General features: G+C 49.3%; 1 protein-coding gene across 1 annotated transcript in view; it reads right to left on the reverse strand.

Moving 5' to 3' along the window:
* Nucleotides 1-20090, reverse strand: part of LOC309364451 (zinc finger protein 174-like) — a 122820-nt gene extending 102730 nt beyond the window's left edge. The window contains exons 1-4 of the mRNA XM_081901768.1: nt 19357-20090; nt 15175-15933; nt 12773-12884; nt 9912-12081 (exon numbers count right to left, since the gene is read on the reverse strand). Coding sequence (XP_081757894.1) covers nt 11315-12081; nt 12773-12884; nt 15175-15897 — 1602 coding nt within the window. The 5' untranslated portion in view covers nt 15898-15933; nt 19357-20090 and the 3' untranslated portion in view covers nt 9912-11314. The remainder of the gene's footprint in view (nt 1-9911; nt 12082-12772; nt 12885-15174; nt 15934-19356) is intronic.
* Between the last annotated feature and the right edge of the window lie 340 nt (nt 20091-20430).

Genomic DNA, 20430 nt, shown 5'->3' on the forward strand with positions numbered 1-20430 from the left:
TCTAAATTTGCTGGAGAGCAAGTTTCTACGTTGGGGATGCTGCCCGCGGGCGCCCCTCCCATCCAATTCTTCAGCTGTGCGTAGAGATATCAGCTTCCGGTGTGATATCAGCAGAGCGGTCGTCTACCAGGCGTCTGGAGATAGTCAGCCGAAGGGAGTTCTCTGGATCTGGTGTAACTGTCCAGTCTGAAATGGCTTTCTTTACTCGAGTATGGTGGACCCACGGGGTGATGCCAGCAACCTTCACAGCAGTAGGTGTAGAAAGTAGCACAGTGTATGGTCCCTTCCAGCAAGGCTGTAGGGGGGCTCGCTGCCAGTCTTTCACCCACACTTCATCACCTGGCTCGAACTGATGGAACGGTTCAGTTAACACACATGGGGTGCGAGCCTGGGTCCACCTGTGGAAACAGGAGAGAACTTGGGAGAGTGACTGCACATAGTTATTCAATTGCATATCCTGGCTAGCATATGGAGTTAACATTCTAACATATGGGACTGGTCTCCCAAACAAAACCTCAAAGGGTGACAAGTGGGTCCGCTTTGAAGGGAGACTGCGGACCCTGAGCAATGCTAAGGGCAACATGGCCACCCAATTAGACCCGGTCTCCTGCGTCAGCTTGGACAGCTGATTCTTTAGAGTTCTATTCATTCTCTCTACCTTTCCAGAACTCTGGGGTCTATAAGCAGTATGCAGCTTCCAGTTGATCTGGAGCGCTTTTGCCAGTCCCTGTAGGACTGCATGAACAAATGCTGGTCCATTATCAGATCCTATGGACCTTGGCAATCCATAGCGAGGGATGATTTCCCTAAGCAGGCACCTGGTTACTTCAAGTGCCTTTTCAGTCTTGGTGGGCCATGCTTCGACCCACCCGGTGTAGGTGCACACTGCCACCAGCAGGTAACGGTACAGTCCACAACGGGGTAATTCAGTAAAGTCCATGACAAGATCTTCCATAGGTGCAGTTCCACTGTGCTGAATCCCTGGGAGAGCCAGTGGTCCGGCTCTGGGATTATTCTTTTGGCATAGCAGGCATTTCCTGGAGATCTGGGCTGCCAGTTGGTAGAGGTGGGATATATAGAAGCACTTCCCCAGCTGCTTGGTTGTAGCATCTGGTCCTATGTGGGTTGAATCATGGTACCTCTGAATTATCTGCCGAGAAAGAGACTCTGGAATCCATATCCTGTCATCAGGGGTAAGGTACCATCCTTCCTTGGACAAGGTCAGTTCCTGGGCGTCTGCAGTATCCTTTTCCTGCTTTGCGTAAGCTGGTTTATCAGTGGTGCTTAAAATCTCTTCTGGGACCAGTGCTCCGATAACCAAGGTGGGGGCCAGTTCCCGGGCTGTTTCCTTGGCCACTCTGTCTGCCAATCGATTTCCTCTGGCCACTTCCCCTGGTCCAGTCTTGTGGCCATAGCAATGGATAACTGCCACTGCCTCGGGCTCCCATACAGCATCCAGAAGGTTCAATAGAGCTTGTGGGTGGGCCACCTGGTTTCCTCTGGAGGTAAGCAAACCTCTTTCTTTCCATAAGGCTCCATGGGCATGTAAAGTCAGGAATGCATACTTAGAATCTGTGTAAATGTTTATTTTCTGTCCCTTTGCCAGGCTCAGGGCTCTGGTCAGCGCAGTTAATTCTGCCAGCTGGGCCGATGTTCCAGGCGGGAGTGACTTTGCTTCGATCACCTGGTCCTCCAGGGCCACCACTGCATAGCCCGCCTTCCGTTGCCCAGCCTCAACAAAACTACTTCCATCTACAAACCATGAAGGCCAATGGGGGTTTGCCTCATCTTTGAGATCAGGTCTGCTGGAATATACCTCGTCCATTACTTCGATGCAATCGTGCGTCTGCTCCTCACCTTCTCCTACCGGCAACAGGGTAGCTGGGTTGAGGGCGGTGGTAACCTGGAACTTCAAACGCGGGTGCAACAACAGCATCTGACACTTTCTCATCCTTGCTTGGGAGAAGAAATAGGTACCCTTCATGTCGAGTAGAGCTGGGACTGCATGCGGGGTCACACAAACAGTGTCTTGGCCAAAAGTAAATTTGTCTGCCTTGTTCAGTAGGGTAGCTACTGCCACAACTGCTCTCATGCATGGCGGTAAACCTTGTTCTGTAGGTGTCAGGCGCTCAGATAGGTATGCCACAGGCTGTTGCCAGCTTCCCAGTTTCTGGCATAACACTCCCTTTGCTGTTCCCTGGTCTTCATCCACAAACAGGGAGAAAGGCTTTTCTGGATTTGGGATACCCAGCGCTGGTGCTTGCTGCAATGCCTTTTTCAAATCCTGGAAGGCATGTTGTTGCTCTTCTCCCCACACAAAGGGGTCCTTTTCCGTCCCTCTGGTTGATTCATGCAGAGGCTTGGCAATTGTGCTGTAATCTGGTATCCATATTCTGCAGAATCCTGCCGATCCCAGAAAGCCGCGAAGTTCTCTGCGATTCTTTGGTTCTGGAATCTGGATAATGGCTTGCTTCCTTTCTTCCCTTAGGGTCCGTCGCTGATAGGATATATCAAATCCAAGATATTTCACAGTGGGTTGGCATATTTGGGCTTTTTTCTTAGATACTCGGTATCCAGCTCTACCCAGATGGTTCAGCAAATCCTTGGTGGCTTCCATACACGTGTCTTTGTCTGAACAAGCCAAGAGAAGATCATCCACGTACTGCAACAAGACTTTGCGTGGGCTGGTGGGGAAGCTAGACAGGTCCGATGCCAATGCTACCCCAAAAAGGGTTGGAGAATTCTTGAACCCTTGTGGAAGCCTCGTCCACGTATATTGCACCTTGGTGCCTGTTCCTGGATCTGTCCATTGAAATGCGAACAGGGGCTGGCTTTCCTCTGCCAGGCGGCAGCAGAAGAATGCATCCTTCAAGTCCAATACTGTGAAACAACATGCAGTAGGAGGTATTAGACTAAGCAGCGTGTAAGGGTTGGGCACATTGGGGTGGAGGGTTTCCACGGCCTGGTTGACCAATCGAAGGTCTTGGACCGGACGGTACGTGCCATCTTCCTTCTTTACCGGCAAGAGTGGGGTATTCCACTGAGATTGACACTGTCTCAGGATGCCATGGCGAAGTAACCGTTCCAAATGTACCCATACTCCCTCTGCAGCTCTTCGGGGGATAGGATATTGGTTTACAGCCACAGGGTTGGCGAATGGTTTGGGCTTGACTATTATAGGTGGGATGTTCTTTGCCATTCCGGGCGGGTTGCCTTCTGCCCACACATCAGGGTTAACTTCTTGCAAGAGGTCCTCTGAAATAATCCCCTCCTCTTCTTTTACCATCATTAAGCGCCAGTGTTCCCTTAAAGGTACCTCTAAGGAGAATTCCCCTGCTGGCCCTGTGGTCATTGTTACTTCTCCTGTTGGTTGGAAAGAAATCTGGGCTTGCAATTTTGATAGCAGGTCTCGGCCCAATAATGGGATGGGGCACTCCGGTATATACAAAAACTTGTGTTGGACCACTTGGCCGCCCAAGCGACAGATTGCAGGAATGGGGCTCTTTGTGATTTGCCTGTAGCTCCTACTATATTAATTGTTTGCTTGGTGGGCTTGGATACTGGTACTGGCAAAACAGAGTGTGTGGCTCCGGTGTCCACCATGAAGGGGATGGTTCGGTTCCCTGTTTGTATTTTGACCATGGGCTCACGGGAACCTAAATCAGCTGGGCCCGGTCTGTCCTAATATTCTTCCTCTTCCTCTCTCAGGCTCATTGCGCCGGACTGCCTTTGGGCTGGGGGGTGCCAGGGGGGTCCCTGTCCACATCCTCTACCCCTGCCGACATTCGCCGATGTCCAGGGTCTCAGTTCCTGTCCAGGTCCCACGGGGGTTGGCCCTGGGATTCGTTCTCCTCGTCCTCTTCCACCTGAATGAGCCTGTGGGCATTCTCTTTTCCAGTGCCCTTCCTGCCGGCAGATGGCGCACTGGTTCCTCCCCAAACGGCCTCTCCCTCCTCCCCGGGCACTTCCTTTTTCATGAGGGGTGGGTGTGGTAACCTGTAACGCCATCAACTTTTTTGCTTGATATTTTTCCTTCTTCTTTTGTGCCTCTTCCTCCCTCTGGTTTGAGCCAATTCTAACATCCACTCAAGGGTGTGGCCCATGAAAGCCTCGTGCTTCTGGATTTTTCGGCGGACATCGGGTGCTGCCTGAGCTACAAAGGCAGTTTTTATGATCGGGGCATTGGCAACCTCATCTGGGTCTACAGGGGTATACTGGCGGTAAGCTTCCTTTAGTCTTTCCAGATAGGCGCCTGGGGGCTCCTCACTCCCTTGCATTATCTCTCTGATCTTGGCAAAATTAGTAGGCTTCCTGGCTGCCCTTCTCATGCCATTTAAGACATTCTGGCGATAGGTAATGAGGGAGTTCTGACCATTGGTAGTTTGGTAATCCCAATCTGGGGTTTCTGCTGGGTATAAAATGGCAATGTTGGGCTCCTGTACTTGTTGCTGTCTCAGATGAGTTCTAGCCTCAGTATGAATTCGCCTAACCTCCTCTGTAGTTAGCAGGGCATCCATCAAATACTGTACATCATCATAGGTGGGATTGTAGGTTTTGAAAATTCCCTCAAACAGCTTAATTATTTTTGCTGGGTTTTCCTCAAATGAAGGGTTTTGGTTCCTCCAATTACAAACATCTGCACTAGAGAAGGGGACATGTTGAACTGTATAAGTTCTATTGGGCACCACTCCGTTAGGTCCCGCGGGGGCCGGAGGATCATATACTCTACGTAAAGGCATCATTCCAGCCCCACCCTTTTTCTGCACCTCATGGGACTTATGGAGGGCCGCCCTGGTTGCTGCTTCTATCCATTCCTTCTGCCATTTCTTCCCTTGTGTTGGGAGGCATTCTGCTGCGGCCAACAAGTGGGGACCAACATCTACTTTTTCTGCATAAGGTTGTACATACCGTTGCAATCTTATCGACTGATACTGAGTCCACCCTTTTCCTTTCTTTGCTAGTTCAAGTAATCCCTTTAAAAATTCCTCATCATCTTCTTCATCTGATTCATCAGCCTCGGAGGGTTCAGGCTGGGGGCTAGCTCCTCCCAGTGCCTGGGGACCTGGGTCCGGTGGATTTGCCTGAGGGGCAGTTGGTGGAGCATAGGGTGGAGGTGGTCTAATAATTCCTCCCTCCTCTTCTTCTTGGTCTGGTATCACTGAGGGCCTTTCTGACTTCCCTGCCGGTCGAACTGTACAAACTGCACTCTGTGGGGCGTTGCCTCGGCAGGCTTTCAACCATGGTGGGTTCTTCTCTACATTGGTTTTCCAAGTAGAAATATAAGGGATCTGGTCTGGGTGGACATTCAAGATGTTCTGATATAATGGACTGATTAGCTGCAAATCAAAGCTTCCTTCTGAAGGCCAAGTAACTCCTTGTAAGGGCCAATCAACTTCACACAATGTCTTCATTCTCTGTCTTCTTAATTTAATTCCCCAGTCATCATTTTTTGTGGCGGCTTTCCAATTGTTTAAAAAGCATTCCAGGGGACTACATTGGCTTGCCCCAGACCCCTTTTTTTTTTTCCCTTCAGATACTCCTCTCCTAACTGGGTTATAAATTCTTTCACACACCAAATAATACAGATTGTGGCCTGCACGAGGTCGCCCTGGCAGAAAACGCACAACCCTGCAATCGCTCGACCAAGGGGCACTAATACCCCGGCCCACACTCGACAATTCAATCACCGGAGTATCTGACATGCAACACACACAACATACAAATCACATCAATATAATTTCCCCTCCTTCCTCTGTTCCAAATTTATGCTGGTGGCATTCTCCTGCACAACCAGTCCCCTTATTCCTGGTGGCTGGCACTGTACTGCACAACCAATCCCCTTGTTCCTGGCTGGCACTGTACTGCCACAGCCAGGTGAGGCTGATCAGGCCTCGCCCTTTCCCTTGGGCTTACCTTTTTTCGCTGCAGACCCCTTCTGGCCAGTTCTCTTTTCTCCCTCGACCTGTGTCTCCACTCCGGAGCGGTGTGGCTGGTTCCCCCACGAATTGGCAGGGTGCGCGCTTGGAGCCTGCAAAACGCCGATCCGAGCTGTTCACCGAGGTCGAGCCTGGCCCTCCCCGGCCCTCTGGGGTGGGGCAAAGATTCCCGGCCAATGCACCAAACTGAAGGCTGAACCTTGTCCTTGCCAGGGAATCGTTTGCCCGCGTCCCCAGTGCCGAAGAGAGAGAGCAAAAAGCACCAGGAAAGTTTCTTCTTTGGAGAAAAGAGTTTATTGCAAACTGCGCACAGTGACAACCAGCAGGATCGCTCCTGCAAACTGGCTGTGTAGAAATACATTTCAGCAAGCCTTCTTATACCTTTTGAGCATTTCCCCCCCCCTCCCATTCCTTCCTCAAATTTTCCCCAATCAGCTGGCAAATGTTCAACTTATTCCCTTATATGGCACATCTATCTGCTGGCTAAGCACTTCCTCATACGTGTCTTTCTGCTAGCTAAGCACTTCCTTATTATGTGTCTTCCTGCTTATACACGTCTTTCTTATCTTTGCATTCCTTAAGGCAGGAAGCGTATGGCAGGAAACATGGTGATGATTCACCGTGCTAAGGAAGAAACCAAAAAGTTTTAAAAATTAGTTTCTTCCATTAGATTCACAAAATGTTTAGGGGTATGCATCCCCCTAGAAACCACCTTTTTTGCCAAGGTGCCCAAACATGGTTTGTAGTTTTGAAATATGAAAACAAATGCATGTTATAAAAGACAGAGTGAGACCTCTTTAGTAGGTTGGTTAGAATTGCAAACAGCTGCAATTCTGGCTAGCTGGTAAGGCAGGAAGCTGGACTCTTGACCTGCCTGAGTTTAGCAAACACCCATTGTTTGCAACTGCAAAAACAGGATTAATACAGGAATTTACTGCAGGAAATATTTGAGAGCAACCCCTACAAGATACAATGGTACAGAGAAGGCAGAAAGAAATCCTTCCCATGCCCTGCATGTATGTCTTGCATTTCTAAAAATATTTCTAAAACAGGAAACACAAAACAGGAAACAGCTCCCAGTCTGCAGAGCTGAAAACAGGAAACAGCTCCCAGTCTGCAGAGCTGAAAACAGGAAGCAACTTCTGGCCTACAGAGCTGACGCATTTGCGGTTTCTGCCTAACCACAGCTTTTAGCTTCTTTACCTTATTAACCCTTCCTTCTCCCTTCAACAGGAGTGCCTGGCGTGCTCTGGTCCAGGGGGTCACAAAGAGTCGGACACGACTAAACAACAACAGTCTAGGATCCTGCACTGAGCAAGGATTGGGCCTAATGACCACCAAAGCCTAGAATTAATGTTGTACAGTATAGGGAAGTTTTTAATGTGTAATGCTTTACTGTGGTTTTATAAATTGCTGGAAGCCACCCAGAATCACTGGGGCAACTCAGATAGGCAGCATAGAAATATTACTACTATTACTACTGCCTGGGGCACTTTACAACAACTTTTTTTGCCCAGATTTTGTGTTTTGGTGTGTAGGTTTTGCCTGTCTTTTTCAGGCGGGGGGCACTGGGGTTGCCAGTTTTTCTGCTGGCTATTTTGTGGTGCCCACAGGTGTCTAAATGTGCCCCCCAACTTCCTTTTGCATGTAGAGGAGTCCATCCTTAACCAGTTAGCTGCCTGATAACATTTGCATAAGTTTACTTATGAATACACCCCACCCCCCAAGAATTCTGAAGCAAAAGACATTTTGATGATGCAGGCAGGTTTTCCATCATGTGCAAGAGAGGGAAGTGCCTCTTTGGGGATTAAGCTTGCTGCTGCAGTTTTTGTATTTTTTTAAAAAATGCATTTTAAAATTAATCAAGAGAATGGAGCAGTTCTGCTATGCGGAAACGTTAGAAAATTTGGGGCTATTTAATTCAGAGAAAAGGCAAGAAAGAGGGTGTAAGCATAGCATGGAGAAAACAAATGGAGACATTTTTATCTCCCATGATGCTGAAACTTGCAGACACTGAGTTTTCCACTTTGGCATGGTGGGGGTAAACTGGGAAGGATAATTTGTCACTGCAACACAACTGAAATAACTACAGCTCCTGATCCATTCTCAAGTTGGTGTTCAGGATTTTTAGTTTACCACAGAACTCTTTCCAACTTAAATGTGTTTGGCTATCGGCTGTGGAAGATACCCGGTCCATCTTTTTTGCAGACTCCACCACATTCTTGGGTTAATCTGGGTTCACTATGCACCTCAGCTGAACCAGTGACAAAGACAACAGACTCCAAACTAGCTGAAGCAAATTAAATATTTTATTGATATACAGTGCTCAACGGAGGATTAGTAATGGGTGGGTGGAGAATCATTGGTCTACAGTACACCATGAGCAGTAAAACACAATGGAAATAATCTCAGTGATCATATACATAAAAAAGGTAAAGGACCCCTGGATGGTTAAGTCCAGTCGCAGACGACTCTGGGGTTGCGGCGCTCATCTCGCTTTACAGGTCGAGGGAGCCGGTGTTTGTCCGCAGTTTTTCCAGGTCTTGTGGCTAGCATGACTAAGCCGCTTCTGACAAACCAGAGCAGCGCAGGGAAACGCCGTTTACCTTCCTGCCGCAGTGGCACCTATTTATCTACTTGCACTTTTGACGTGCTTTCGAACTGCTAGGTTGGCAGGAGCAGGGACCGAATCCCCGTTGCGGGGATTCAAACCATCAACCTTCTGATTGGCAAGCCGAAGAGGCTCAGTGGTTTAGCCCACAGAGCCACCCGCGTCCCTTATATACATAAAGAACTCATTAAAAATAGTGGCATAATAAACAGACTCACCCAAAGCGAAGTGACTCATCAAAGCAATTGATGACTCATACCTACCAAAAATCCCCTCCAGCTCATCTAGTTTTTTTTTTTTTATGTGCAAATACAGACTGATAAAATCAACCTGAGATTCAGGAGTCACAAGAAAGACATCTCAATATTTTTTGTTTGTATGCTAACATATCATACAAGCACTTGTTTCAAATCTCATAAAATCAGGTGTTGAACACCAGAGAGAGGGGAAACTATTTCTATTTGCTGCCCTGTTTAAATCTACAGTGATAATTTATCCAGTCCTCAGTTACACAGAACTGGACCATTTCTTTATTTTACTTCTTATCCTTTTGAAAATATTTTATGATATTTTAATGTTGTAGATTAGAAACTCCATTCCATTTTGCACTGTTACTGCACAACTAATGGTTCCATCTGAGCTTGAAAAAATCACCATCAGGAGATGTGATGCCTGCACTGAAATGCCATTTTTTTTACATTAAAGCATTTGTATGTTGCTGTTTAGCTTAAAGGGACACCAGAGTAGCTTACAAAAAGCAGCGGTAAAAGTACGTGACATAAACTCCATGGAGATAAGGAAGTGGTACTAAGTCAGTGGCGCAAACACCTTCACAGTAACAGCGATACATACGATGGTACATACTCAATGGAAAGAGAAGGCACTCTGCACACGCTTAAGAGCAAATGACATTTACAGGAAAGACGCGTTGCCCGGTCCAGCGTCAGCTTTCTAAGGCAATACCAGGACGTGAAAACGGGCAGCAGCGTCTCAAAAACTACGATCTAGTACAGTGGTGCCCCGCAAGACGAACGCCTCACAAGACGGAAAACCCGCTAGACGAAAGGGTTTTCCGTTTTGGAGGCGCTTCGCAAAACGAATTCCCCTATGGGGTTGCTTCGCAAGACGAAAAAATCTTGCGTCCCCCCCGTGGGTTTTTTTCGCTTTTTTCGCCCTTTTCCTAAGCCGCTAAGCCGCTTATCAGCTGTTCTGCTGATAAGCCGCTTAACAGCTGATCGCTAGAAGCCGCTAGACAGCTGTAGCGCTAATCCGCTAAGCTGTCAATGGGCTTGCTTCGCAAGACGAAAAAACCGCTAGACGAAGAGAATCGCAGAACGAATTCTTTTCGTCTAGCGAGGCACCACTGTAATCCCCAACAATGGCTCCCCTAAAACGCTGCCGTGGTCTTGGGGTACTAACAGCACTGCAAACCTGTGGGATAGGGTAAAAGTCCAAGTCCTTTTAGCAGGAATTTCACCGGTAATCACCCAGAATAAACAATTTATTTGAGGGGCAATTGTATGGGGGGTGGGGCGGGGGGAGATCCCAGTAACCCGAAATCCGAAATGAATGCGATGAGAATTAAACCATCTCGTAAGGGGACTCCCACACAAGTCAACCCCTCCTTCGCCCCCCTTCTCAGCTGCTTCAACTCTGGTCCCTCCCTCCCATCAACAATCCCCAAACATCCTCCGCTCGCCCCCGGCTAGTTCCAGGAAAGGCGGGCGACTCCTCGCTCAGCTTCCGTAGGAAACGGAAACGAAATGAGCCCATCTGCTTGAAAGTGCCCTAACCCTCCATGATTCCCCCAGCCGTTCTATGCTGCTCAACGTTCTGGAATAACGTTCAGAGCTACTACCTACCCAGTGCAACGGGTCTGTGGCTCTCCCAGCAGAGTTAGAACAGGAAGGGAGGGAGGAACAAGAGAAGGAAGAACGGAAAAGGGAAGTTGGACCTTGGACAATACATTCAATATTGATCAGAGATGGGGACCGGTTTCATCATTTGCGCCATGGGCTCAGAGGTGGACACTTCAGCCCTCACCAAGTTCCCAAACTTTCCTAGGGAAGAGGGAATTTGTGACCCTCCAGATGGACTCCAACTCCCATCAGCTCTGGCAGCCAGCAGGTCATGTGGTCAGGGATGATGGGAGTTGGGGGTCCAGCAACATCTGAAAGGCGAGAGGTTCCCCTTGCTCTGTTGCAGGAGAAAGCAGCATTGCCACAGATGCGTTGCCTGTGCTTGCGGAGCCCCAACCACCAGCAGTTTGCCGTTGGGGCTCGCAAAGGGCTGTACAGCAAGTGCCGACGATCAGGCAATTGGCAGGGGCCTGCAAACCTCCTGCTGGCCTATCTACAACGCCTCCTGTCTGGGCCGGAGGTTCCCCATTGCTGGTTCTCGCCTGAGAAACACACATTTCAAAACCAGTTGAAGTAAATTCCCGCAAAGAGAAAAAGCTGGATCCTGTATCTATTTATATATAAAAATATCGGAAGCTGAAAGCCATAGAAAAAAAGGGGTGTCTCCATCGAGGGGCAAAAGCTATGTAATCGTGTCCTCAGACACAACCCCACAGTGGGGGAACTCTGCAGCTTAGGGATGTCAGAGAGAAAACCCTCTTCTGAACCATCGCCCTCCGCTCAAAAACCTCTGAGGGTGGGGTGTGGAGCTACCAAGGCGCCCCCCCCCCTGTCAAGGTCAGCACCCAAAGGTGCACAGGGAAGGAGGCAGCCCCTTCAGATATCATTTCCTCGCCCTGTGGAGGTTTCTATGCCATGTGGGTTTTCTCATGTTTCATCAGGAGCCATTGCTGGCTGAATCGCCTCCAGCAGTAGGAGCATCTGTACGGCTTCTCTCCCGTGTGAGTCCTCTCGTGCCGCACGAGGTCTGAGCGCTCGAAGAAGGTTTTCCCGCACGCCGAGCACTTGTGGGGCCTCTCGCCCGTGTGCTTCTTCTTGTGCTTAATGAGGTTCCAGCTGTACACGAAGCTCTTCCCGCACGTGGAGCAGGTGTACGGCTTCTCCCCGTCGTGCGTCCTCTCGTGCTTGAGGAGCAGCGAGTTGCGGCTGAAGCACTTTGCGCACGCTGAGCACTGGAAGGGCTTCTTCTCGAAGTGTGTGGCCCTCATGTGGGCGATCTCGCAGAAGGCTTTCCCGCAGTAAGAGCACATGCGCGACTTCTCAGGTCTCAGAAGAGGGCCCTCCCCGGCGTCCTGAACCTGTTCCCCGCCATTTTGGGTTCTTTCAAGTTGGCCAAGCCTGGAGTCTTTGACGAAACCTCCCTCTGGAATGGCGCAGGGCTGTTCTTTAGGCCTTGAGAGGCGTTTGCCAAGGGCCTCGTCTGCCACGCCAGGAACGGATCCTCCTGCCCGATTCCTCTGGCGGTTTCTTTGCTGCCTCTTTGGGGTATGTTGGCTCCTGCCCGTTTTGCCCACCTCCTCAGCCAGGGAAACGGTCACAGTTGCTCTCCTGTGGAACGCCTCAGGCTCAGAAGACTCCAGAATTTTCTCTCCACCTTTGCTCAGCTGCACATAGCCTTTCAGAATGAAAAAAAAGGTGTGTGGGGGGGACCAAATTAACAGAACTGAGAGCAGAATATATATTTTTTATTTCACTTTTTTTAGCATCTTGATTTATAAGGAGTATCGGCCTATGATCCTGGGTCCTTCAAATCCTTTCCTGGTTTTGGAATTAAGATAATTATTGATTGTTCCCACGATGGAGGGATCCTTTCACCCTCTATTACTGAATTATATAATACTTTTATTTTAGGAATCAATATATTTTTTAATACTTTGTTCTGTTCCCAATCCATCTGCTCCTGGGGCTTTCCCCCCTTTTAGCTTCTCTATAACTTTCTCTATTTCTTTTTCTGAAATTGGTTGTTCTATAATCTCTCTATCTCTACTTTCTAGCTTTATCTCTCTGTGTGCCTCAATATATTCTTTCATCTTCCCCATAGAATTGTTACCTGCTGAATATAACTCTTGGTAGAACTCCTGAAATACTCTCAACTTATCTATCATCAAATTATTTATTCCACCTCTACCCTCACTCCCAAAGGAGCCCATGGCCACAAACACACCAGTGATCAAACAACACAATTAAAAAAAGAAAATCTTCCACTATATACTTCAGTAAGTTTTGCCTGGACACTTCTTAAAATATTGAAGCTATATTTCGCACTGTGGTCCCTGGAATCCAGGAACAGGAGAAATTAGGCTTACCCAGCACCCCAACACCCAGATCCTGCTTGGTTTTCTTCATCTCCACAGGGCTGGAGGGAGATGGTTCAGTCTTCACAGAGCACACCACCACCTCCTCAAACTTTGCCAGCTCCTGAAAAAGAAACAAGGATCCTTTTTTTTTTAAGAGCAGGGAGACAGGACTATATGCTGAGGTACAAGTACCAGAAAGGGATGAGGGTAGTGCTGTGGTCTAAACCACAGAGCCTAGGGCTTGCTGATCAGAAGGCCGGTGGTTCGAATCCCTGTGACGGGGTGAGCTCCCGTTGCTCGGTCCCTGCTCCTGCCAACCTAGCAGTTCGAAAGCACGTCAAAGTGCAAGTAGATAAATAGGTACCGCTCCGGCGGGAAGGTAAACGGCGTTTCCGTGCGCTGCTCTGGTTCTCCAGAAGTGGCTTAGTCATGCTGGCCACATGACCCGGAAGCTTTATTGGCCGGCTTCCTCGGCCAATAAAGCTAGATGAGCGCCGCAACCCCAGAGTCATCTGCGACTGGACCTAATGGTCAGGGGTCCCTTTACCTTTACTATCAGATTTATTCAGGTTTACAAAGTTGTTCCTGAAGGCAGGCTTAGGTTACATAACAGATAAACTATATATAGTGGTACCTCGGGTTACATATGCTTCAGGTTACAGGCTCCGCTAACCCAGAAATACTGCTTCAGGTTAAGAACTTTGCTTCAAGGTGAGAAGAGAAATCGTGCTCCGGTGGTGCAGCAGCAGCGGGAGGACCCATTAGCTAAAGTGGTGCTTCAGGTTAAGAACAGTTTCAGGTTCTGCATCTGAGCAGTTAACACTCCTTGCAGAAACCAACCAACAGACCAACTGACAATACTGCTTGCCACATAAAGGCAGTTAGTCCTCTCTTGGAATGTTGGACTTGATTGACAGCTATATATCCCACAAGGCTGAGGTCCTCCACCCATGTTGTATATGGAATAAATGTCCTTCAACCGTTGGGTCTCCAGCTGTCATTGGACTGCAGCTCCCTCTTGCCTGACTATTTGCTAACCCTCCGGTCCATCAACATCTGTGGGGCGAGACAGGAAGCCAGAGGGAAACAGGAAACCAAGTGAGCTCTGCGCCTCTTGGCCGCCTCTTCTAAATTTCAGTTGGCACCGGCTAGGGCAAAGGTAACTCTGACACAATTCAAACCATATGTTCAAAGTGCTTTAGTACCACTTTAAACAGTCCTGGTTTCCCCAAAGAATTCTAGGGGCTGTAGTTTATTAGGGGTGCCAAAAGTTGTTGGGCGAGACCCATATTTGCCTCACAGAACTACAATTCCCATAGTTGACTGGGAAGAGGGCTAGACTGCTAAACCACTGCTCTGGCGAACCAGAGCAGCGCATGGAAATGCCGTTTACCTTCCCGCCGGAGTGGTACCTATTTATCTACTTGTACTTTGACGTGCTTTCGAACTGCTAGGTTGGCAGGAGCAGGGACCAAGCGACGGGAGCTCACCCCGTTGTGCGGATTCGAACCGCTGACCTTCTGATCGGCAAGTCCTAGGCTCTGGGGTTTAACCCACAGCGCCACCCACATCCCTGGATAGTACAATAGTTTATGTTAATATGATTCGGATTCATGTGTGTTTTCTTTAAGAGGGACAGAAAGGGATTATCAACCAGAAAGGTATAATTATTGACAGGACTCAAACAAGGTAGTAACCCGCTTGTTGCTGCATAAACTCAAACAGGGGATCTGCTAAATTATATAAACGTTCCCACAAGCCTGTGGCCCGCCAGGTCTCTCAACTTGGCCCTTGGGACTCTTCTCAGACCATATCCTCTCCTCTGTTTCCCCCCTCCTGGATGAAATGTGTCCTTGAACTGCAACGCTCTCTCTTGCTCGTCTGGTTGTATGTATAAAGGTAAAGGTAAAGGTACCCCTGCCCGTACAGGCCAGTCGTGTCCGACTCTGGGGTTGTGCACCCATCTCGCTTAAGAGGCCGGGAGCCAGCGCTGTCCGCAGACACTTCCGGGTCACGTGGCCAGCGTGACGAAGCTGCTTTGGCGAGCTAGAGCAGCACACGGAAACGCCGTTTACCTTCCCGCTAGTAAGCGGTCCCTATTTATCTACTTGCACCCGGGGGTGCTTTCGAACTGCTAGGTTGGCAGGCGCTGGGACCGAGCAACGGGAGCACGCCGCGCCGCGGGGATTCGAACCGCTGACCTGACAATCGGCAAGTCCTAGGCGCTGAGGTTTTACCCACAGCGCCACCCGCGTCCCTACGGTTGTATGTGTAGCAACCTTCAATTCTGGCATAGCTGACTTGCAGCTTCTTATACAAACAAACATGTGGCCCCCCAGAAGGGAGTGTGGCCCTTAGGCCATCAATGGTCCCCACCGCTTGCTGTTTGTACAAGGATGAAACACTCTCACCTGCACTTCCCATCTCTTGGTCGGCTGCTGCCTCAGGAGGAAGTCCTCGGCCAGGGCCACCGCCTGGGAGCAGGTCTCTGGGCCGCACTCCCTCACCCTGCTCTGGATCTCCGGCGGAAGGACGGTCAGGAACTGCTCCAGGATCAGCAGCTCCAGGATCTGCTCCTTGGTGTGCCTCTCCACCTTCAGCCACCGGGAGCAAAGCTCCTGGAGTCGGGTGTAGGCCCCTCTGGGCCCTTCAGCCTCCTGGTAGCAGAAGCCCCGGAAGTGCTGGCGCAGTTTCTCTCTACCGATGGCGTCCCTTTGCAAGATGGCCGCCTTCACTTTCCCATAATCCTCTCTGTCTCCGGCCTCCAGCCTGCTAAAGGCCTGCTCGGCTTCTCCCCGGAGGGCCGGCAGGAGTCGGGCCACCCACTCCACCTTGGGCCACCGGCAGGCTTGGGCCACTTGCTCGAAGGAGGCGAAGAAGGCCTTGGCGTCGTCCCAGGGGGTGGGCTCCTCCAGCTGTGGTGCCCAGCCTAACTGAGAAACCTCCACTTTCTTCAGGAAGTCCTGCCACTGGGTTTCCCAGTGCTGCAGCTGCCCCTCACTTGGTTCCTCCTTGATCTGAACTTCTGGGATTCTCTGCAGATCTTCTCCGATAATCACAGCCTGGAGAACGTCAGGAGCTTCTCTGTCACTTTGCAAGACGGCCTTTTGCCTACGACTCGCTTGCTCCTCCATCTCATCCCAGAGTTAAACTCTTGTATAGAAGCTTCTCTAGATTAAAACCAAAATATATACAGTATTGGCTGTGGTGGCTGCTTTGGCAGAAGGCAAGGAGCCCCATAGTAGGTGCAGCCTTTGCAAGATGGCTGCCTTCACTTTCCCACAATCCTCTCATAATCCCAGAGCCAGTGGGAGAAGGAGACAACTAATTTTGATTTTTTTTTTTAATCCCATGCCATCCTCCTCCCTGTTGAATTCTGGGGAAGGGATACAACTTAATGACAAAGCAAAGCAATGCTCTACCACTGAGCTGCAGCCCTTCCCCATGGCTTAGAGCATGGGTAGGCAAACTAAGGCCTGGGGGCCGGATCCGGCCCAATCACCTTCTAAATCCAGCCTATGGATGGTCTGGGAATCAGCGTGTTTTTAAAGAGTAAAATGTGTGCTTTTATTTAAAATGCATCTCTGGGGTATTTGTGGGAAATAGGAATTCATTCATCCCCCCCAAAAAAAATATAGTCCGGCCCCCCACAAGGTCTGAGGGACAGTGGACCAGCCACCTGCTGAAAAAGTTTGCTAACCCCTGGCTTAGAAGTTTGACCCACCCTGCAGCCCCTGGTCCCACGGAAAAGGAATCAGCCGCAATATTTCTGGAGACCCCAGAGCCAGGATCCTTTTCCTACAAAGGCTGGATCAACAAACCCTTTATCAGGGCATAAGTGTCCAGGCATATGGAAGACTCGAGACTAGTTGTTCACACAGAATGTGCCTGACCTAGAGAGGCAAAAGTTGGCCCACCTACCCAAAGACGTGAGCCATCAGCAGGCTTGGGGGAAACCCAGAGGTTCCCAAAAGTAGGGGGCGGGGAAGATCTTGACAAGGTGCCCCATGATATTCTTGTAAAGAAGCTGGTAAAATGCGGACTTGACTATGCTACCACTCAGTGGATTTGTAACTGGCTGACTGACCGAACCCAAAGGGTGCTCATCAATGGTTCCTCTTCATCCTGGAGAAGAGTGACTAGTGGGGTGCCACAGGGTTCTGTCTTGGGCCCGGTCTTATTCAACATCTTTATCAACGACTTGGATGATGGACTCAAGGGCATCCTGATCAAATTTGCAGATGACACCAAACTGGGAGGGGTGGCTAACACCCCAGAGGACAGGATCACACTTCAAAATGACCTTGACAGATTAGAGAACTGGGCCAAAACAAACAAGATGAATTTTAACAGGGAGAAATGTAAAGTATTGCACTTGGGCAAAAAAAATGAGAGGCACAAATACAAGATGGGTGACACCTGGCTTGAGAGCAGTACATGTGAGAAGGATCTAGGAGTCTTGGTTGACCACAAACTTGTCATGAGCCAACAGTGTGACGCGGCAGCTAAAAAAGCCAATGCAATTCTGGGCTGCATCAATAGGAGTATAGCATCTAGATCAAGGGAAGTAATAGTGCCACTGTATTCTGCTCTGGTCAGACCTCACCTGGAGTACTGTGTCCAGTTCTGGGCACCACAGTTCAAGAAGGACACTGACAAACTGGACCGTGTCCAGAGGAGGGCAACCAAAATGGTCAAAGGCCTGGAAACGATGCCTTATGAGGAACGGCTAAGGGAGCTGGGCATGTTTAGCCTGGAGAAGAGGAGGTTAAGGGGTGATATGATAGCCATGTTCAACTATATAAAAGGATGTCACAAAGAGGAGGGAGAAAGGTTGTTTTCTGCTGCTCCAGAGAAGCGGACACGGAGCAATGGATCCAAACTACAAGAAAGAAGATTCCACCTAAACATTAGGAAGAACTTCCTGACAGTAAGAGCTGTTTGACAGTGGAATTTGCTGCCAAGGAGTGTGGTGGAGTCTCCTTCTTTGGAGGTCTTTAAGCAGAGGCTTGACAACCATATGTCAGGAGTGCTCTGATGGTGTTTCCTGCTTGGCAGGGGGTTGGACTCGATGGCCCTTGTGGTCTCTTCCAACTCTATGATTCTAGGATTCCCGAAAACATCTCAATAGAGACTGAGCATTTGGAGTGGCCATGAAACACTGAGGGGGTGGGGAGAGTGAAACCACAAGCGGAATAGAGTATCCTGGAATGGGTGAGCTGAGGGTGTGTGCGCACCGTACTCTTAAAGCACATTTAAAGTGCAGTTCCTGTCCACCAAAGAAATTTATCCTAACTTTCTACCCCCGGAAAGTATCGAAGCAACTTAAGGAAGTTAGAAAATTGACACCAGTCTTAAATCTCTTTTTCATCTACAGTCGTTTTAACTTTTTGAACGTCTTACGTGATCGCTATACATTTTCCTCGGCGGAAATTTTATCCTTTCAACTTTTATGCAAAACGCTTTGAGGCTGTTGCTTTTTACAATCATGAAATAAAAAAATAAAAATAAAAAGAGAAAATCATTTGAAAGCTAAAAAAAGAGGGTAGGAACCCAGACATGCAATACAGCGTGCTTAAAATGCTGGCGCCACCCGCTCACAAGAGCGGAGTATCCTCAGGGAAACCCCAAGATTTGCAGAAGTAGGGGGGGACTTTAAGGAGGGAACCCCCCCAAAAACAGCCCAGGAGAACTGAGCATGCTCAGTAGCCATGGAGTGCTGGCAGTGTTGCGGAGGGTGGGAGGAAGGATGGAATGGAGGGCGGAAGGCACTGCCTTGCTGTGAAGGGGGTCGCAGTTTAGAAGCAGAGAAGGTCCCGGGTTCTAATCCCAGGAGGGACACCTTCCCTCCTACCTAAAACCCTGGAATGCTGCTGCTGGTCAGTGCAGGCAGCCTTGAGCCTGACAGACCAATGGTCTGACTCAATGATAAAACAGCTTCCTGTGTAGTAAGTTATAAGAAAATAAGGGAACGAAACCTTATTTGTTTTTAATTTGTTTTTAGTTTTTTGTATTTTGTCTATTTTATATCTGTTATTTTTCTGTGTTTGTGTTTTGTTTTTGCTATTGTTCTTTTTTCTTTGTTTTTGTATAATTTTTTAAAAAAAGCTTCAATAAATATCTTTTTTAAAAAAACAGCTTCCTGTGTGTGGGGGGGGGGGAATGTGTCTCCTCGTGGAACCAGATCCAGTGCTTTTTTCCTGGGGGTACGCAGGGGTACGCACACCCCCTAAACATTTGGTGAATCTAAGTTTGGCCTCATTGAGGGGCAGTATTTCACTATGAGTACCCCTGCACCTAAACATTTTTGAAGGAAAAATCACTGGCCAGATCTATTCCCCCCGCCCCCGGCTACTCCATTTCCCTGCATTGCAAAAACGAAAACACCTCCACCTTCCCTAAAAGAAAAGCGTTACTGCGGGGAGGATCCATTCTCTGATGCGGAAGGAGGATTTCGCTGGGGTCAGAGTTAGACCTCCCGGGATCAAAGGGGCTGGAGATGCGTTGCCTTCCCCCAACCCCCCAAAAAGTCACTTCATCTTCTTCTGCGCACACCACCTTTGGAGATCCGCCTCTGCCCTCCTGCAACTCACCTCTCCACGCACTGAGATCTTTTTCTCCTTCCTTCCTCCTCCTGTTTTTTTTGTTGGTGTTTTTTTCTGCAGGCGAATTCAAAACCAAACCCCACCCCCAACAGGGAAAAAACCTCGAGTGTTTTCCATCCAGCCCCAAAAAAACCAAAACAGCACTTTATTTGGCCCCTCTAGCAAACCAAGCACTCGGTCACTTTAACCCTTTCATGCATTTGGTCGGATAAGCGGGTTTCCCTTTTACAGGGTGGGGAGCCCGAGGGCCGTATTCCCTTCTGAGCAGCCTTCCGGGGGCCACATGTCAATGGTGGGCGGGGCCTGGGGCAAGAGCGGACTGGGGAATGAATGAAAACTTCACCTCTCGGCTGGTAGGCTAGTTTCAAAGGAAGCTGGTGCCCGCTGGGGCTGGTAGGGCAGAAGCCGAGGAGCCCAACAGTAGGTGGCGCCAGAGAGGCAGTGGCAGGCAGAGCCAACCCTTTCTAGGGTTGCCCCCATCCTCCTACCTGCTGAGTTCTGCAAGGGGCAACACTGAGAGGAGGAAACCGACAGACAGCGGTTCTCTTTGGCTTGGTTGCAAGGAAGAAGGCAGGCAGGTGGGGGCCACCTGGCACTGGTGGGGCAGTGCCCCATTTGCCCTCGTGGACCAGCATCGCTACAGAGGGGTGCAGTCTGGGAAGAGTCCTGAGGGTCAGAGAGGACTGGAGGGCCAAATTTGCTTCCAGGGCCTGAAGACACACATACACTTCATCACATATAGAGGAGGGACAAAGGTTGTTTTCTGCTGCCCCAGAGAAGCGGACACGGAGCAATGGATCCAAACTACAAGAAAGAAGATTCCACCTAAACATTAGGAAGAACTTCCTGACAGTAAGAGGTCTTCGACAGTGGAATTTGCTGCCAAGGAGTGTGGTGGAGTCTCCTTCTTTGGAGGTCTTTAAGCAGAGGCTTGACAGCCATATGTCAGGAGTGCTCTGATGGTGTTTCCTGCTTGGCAGGGGGTTGGACTCGATGACCCTTGTGGTCTCTTCCAACTCTATGATTCTATCCTAGGATGACATAAAAGTGCTTATTTCATTT

This window comes from Podarcis melisellensis (genome assembly GCF_964234715.1).
Source record: "Podarcis melisellensis genome assembly, chromosome: 2".
Classification (NCBI taxonomy): domain Eukaryota; kingdom Metazoa; phylum Chordata; class Lepidosauria; order Squamata; family Lacertidae; genus Podarcis; species Podarcis melisellensis.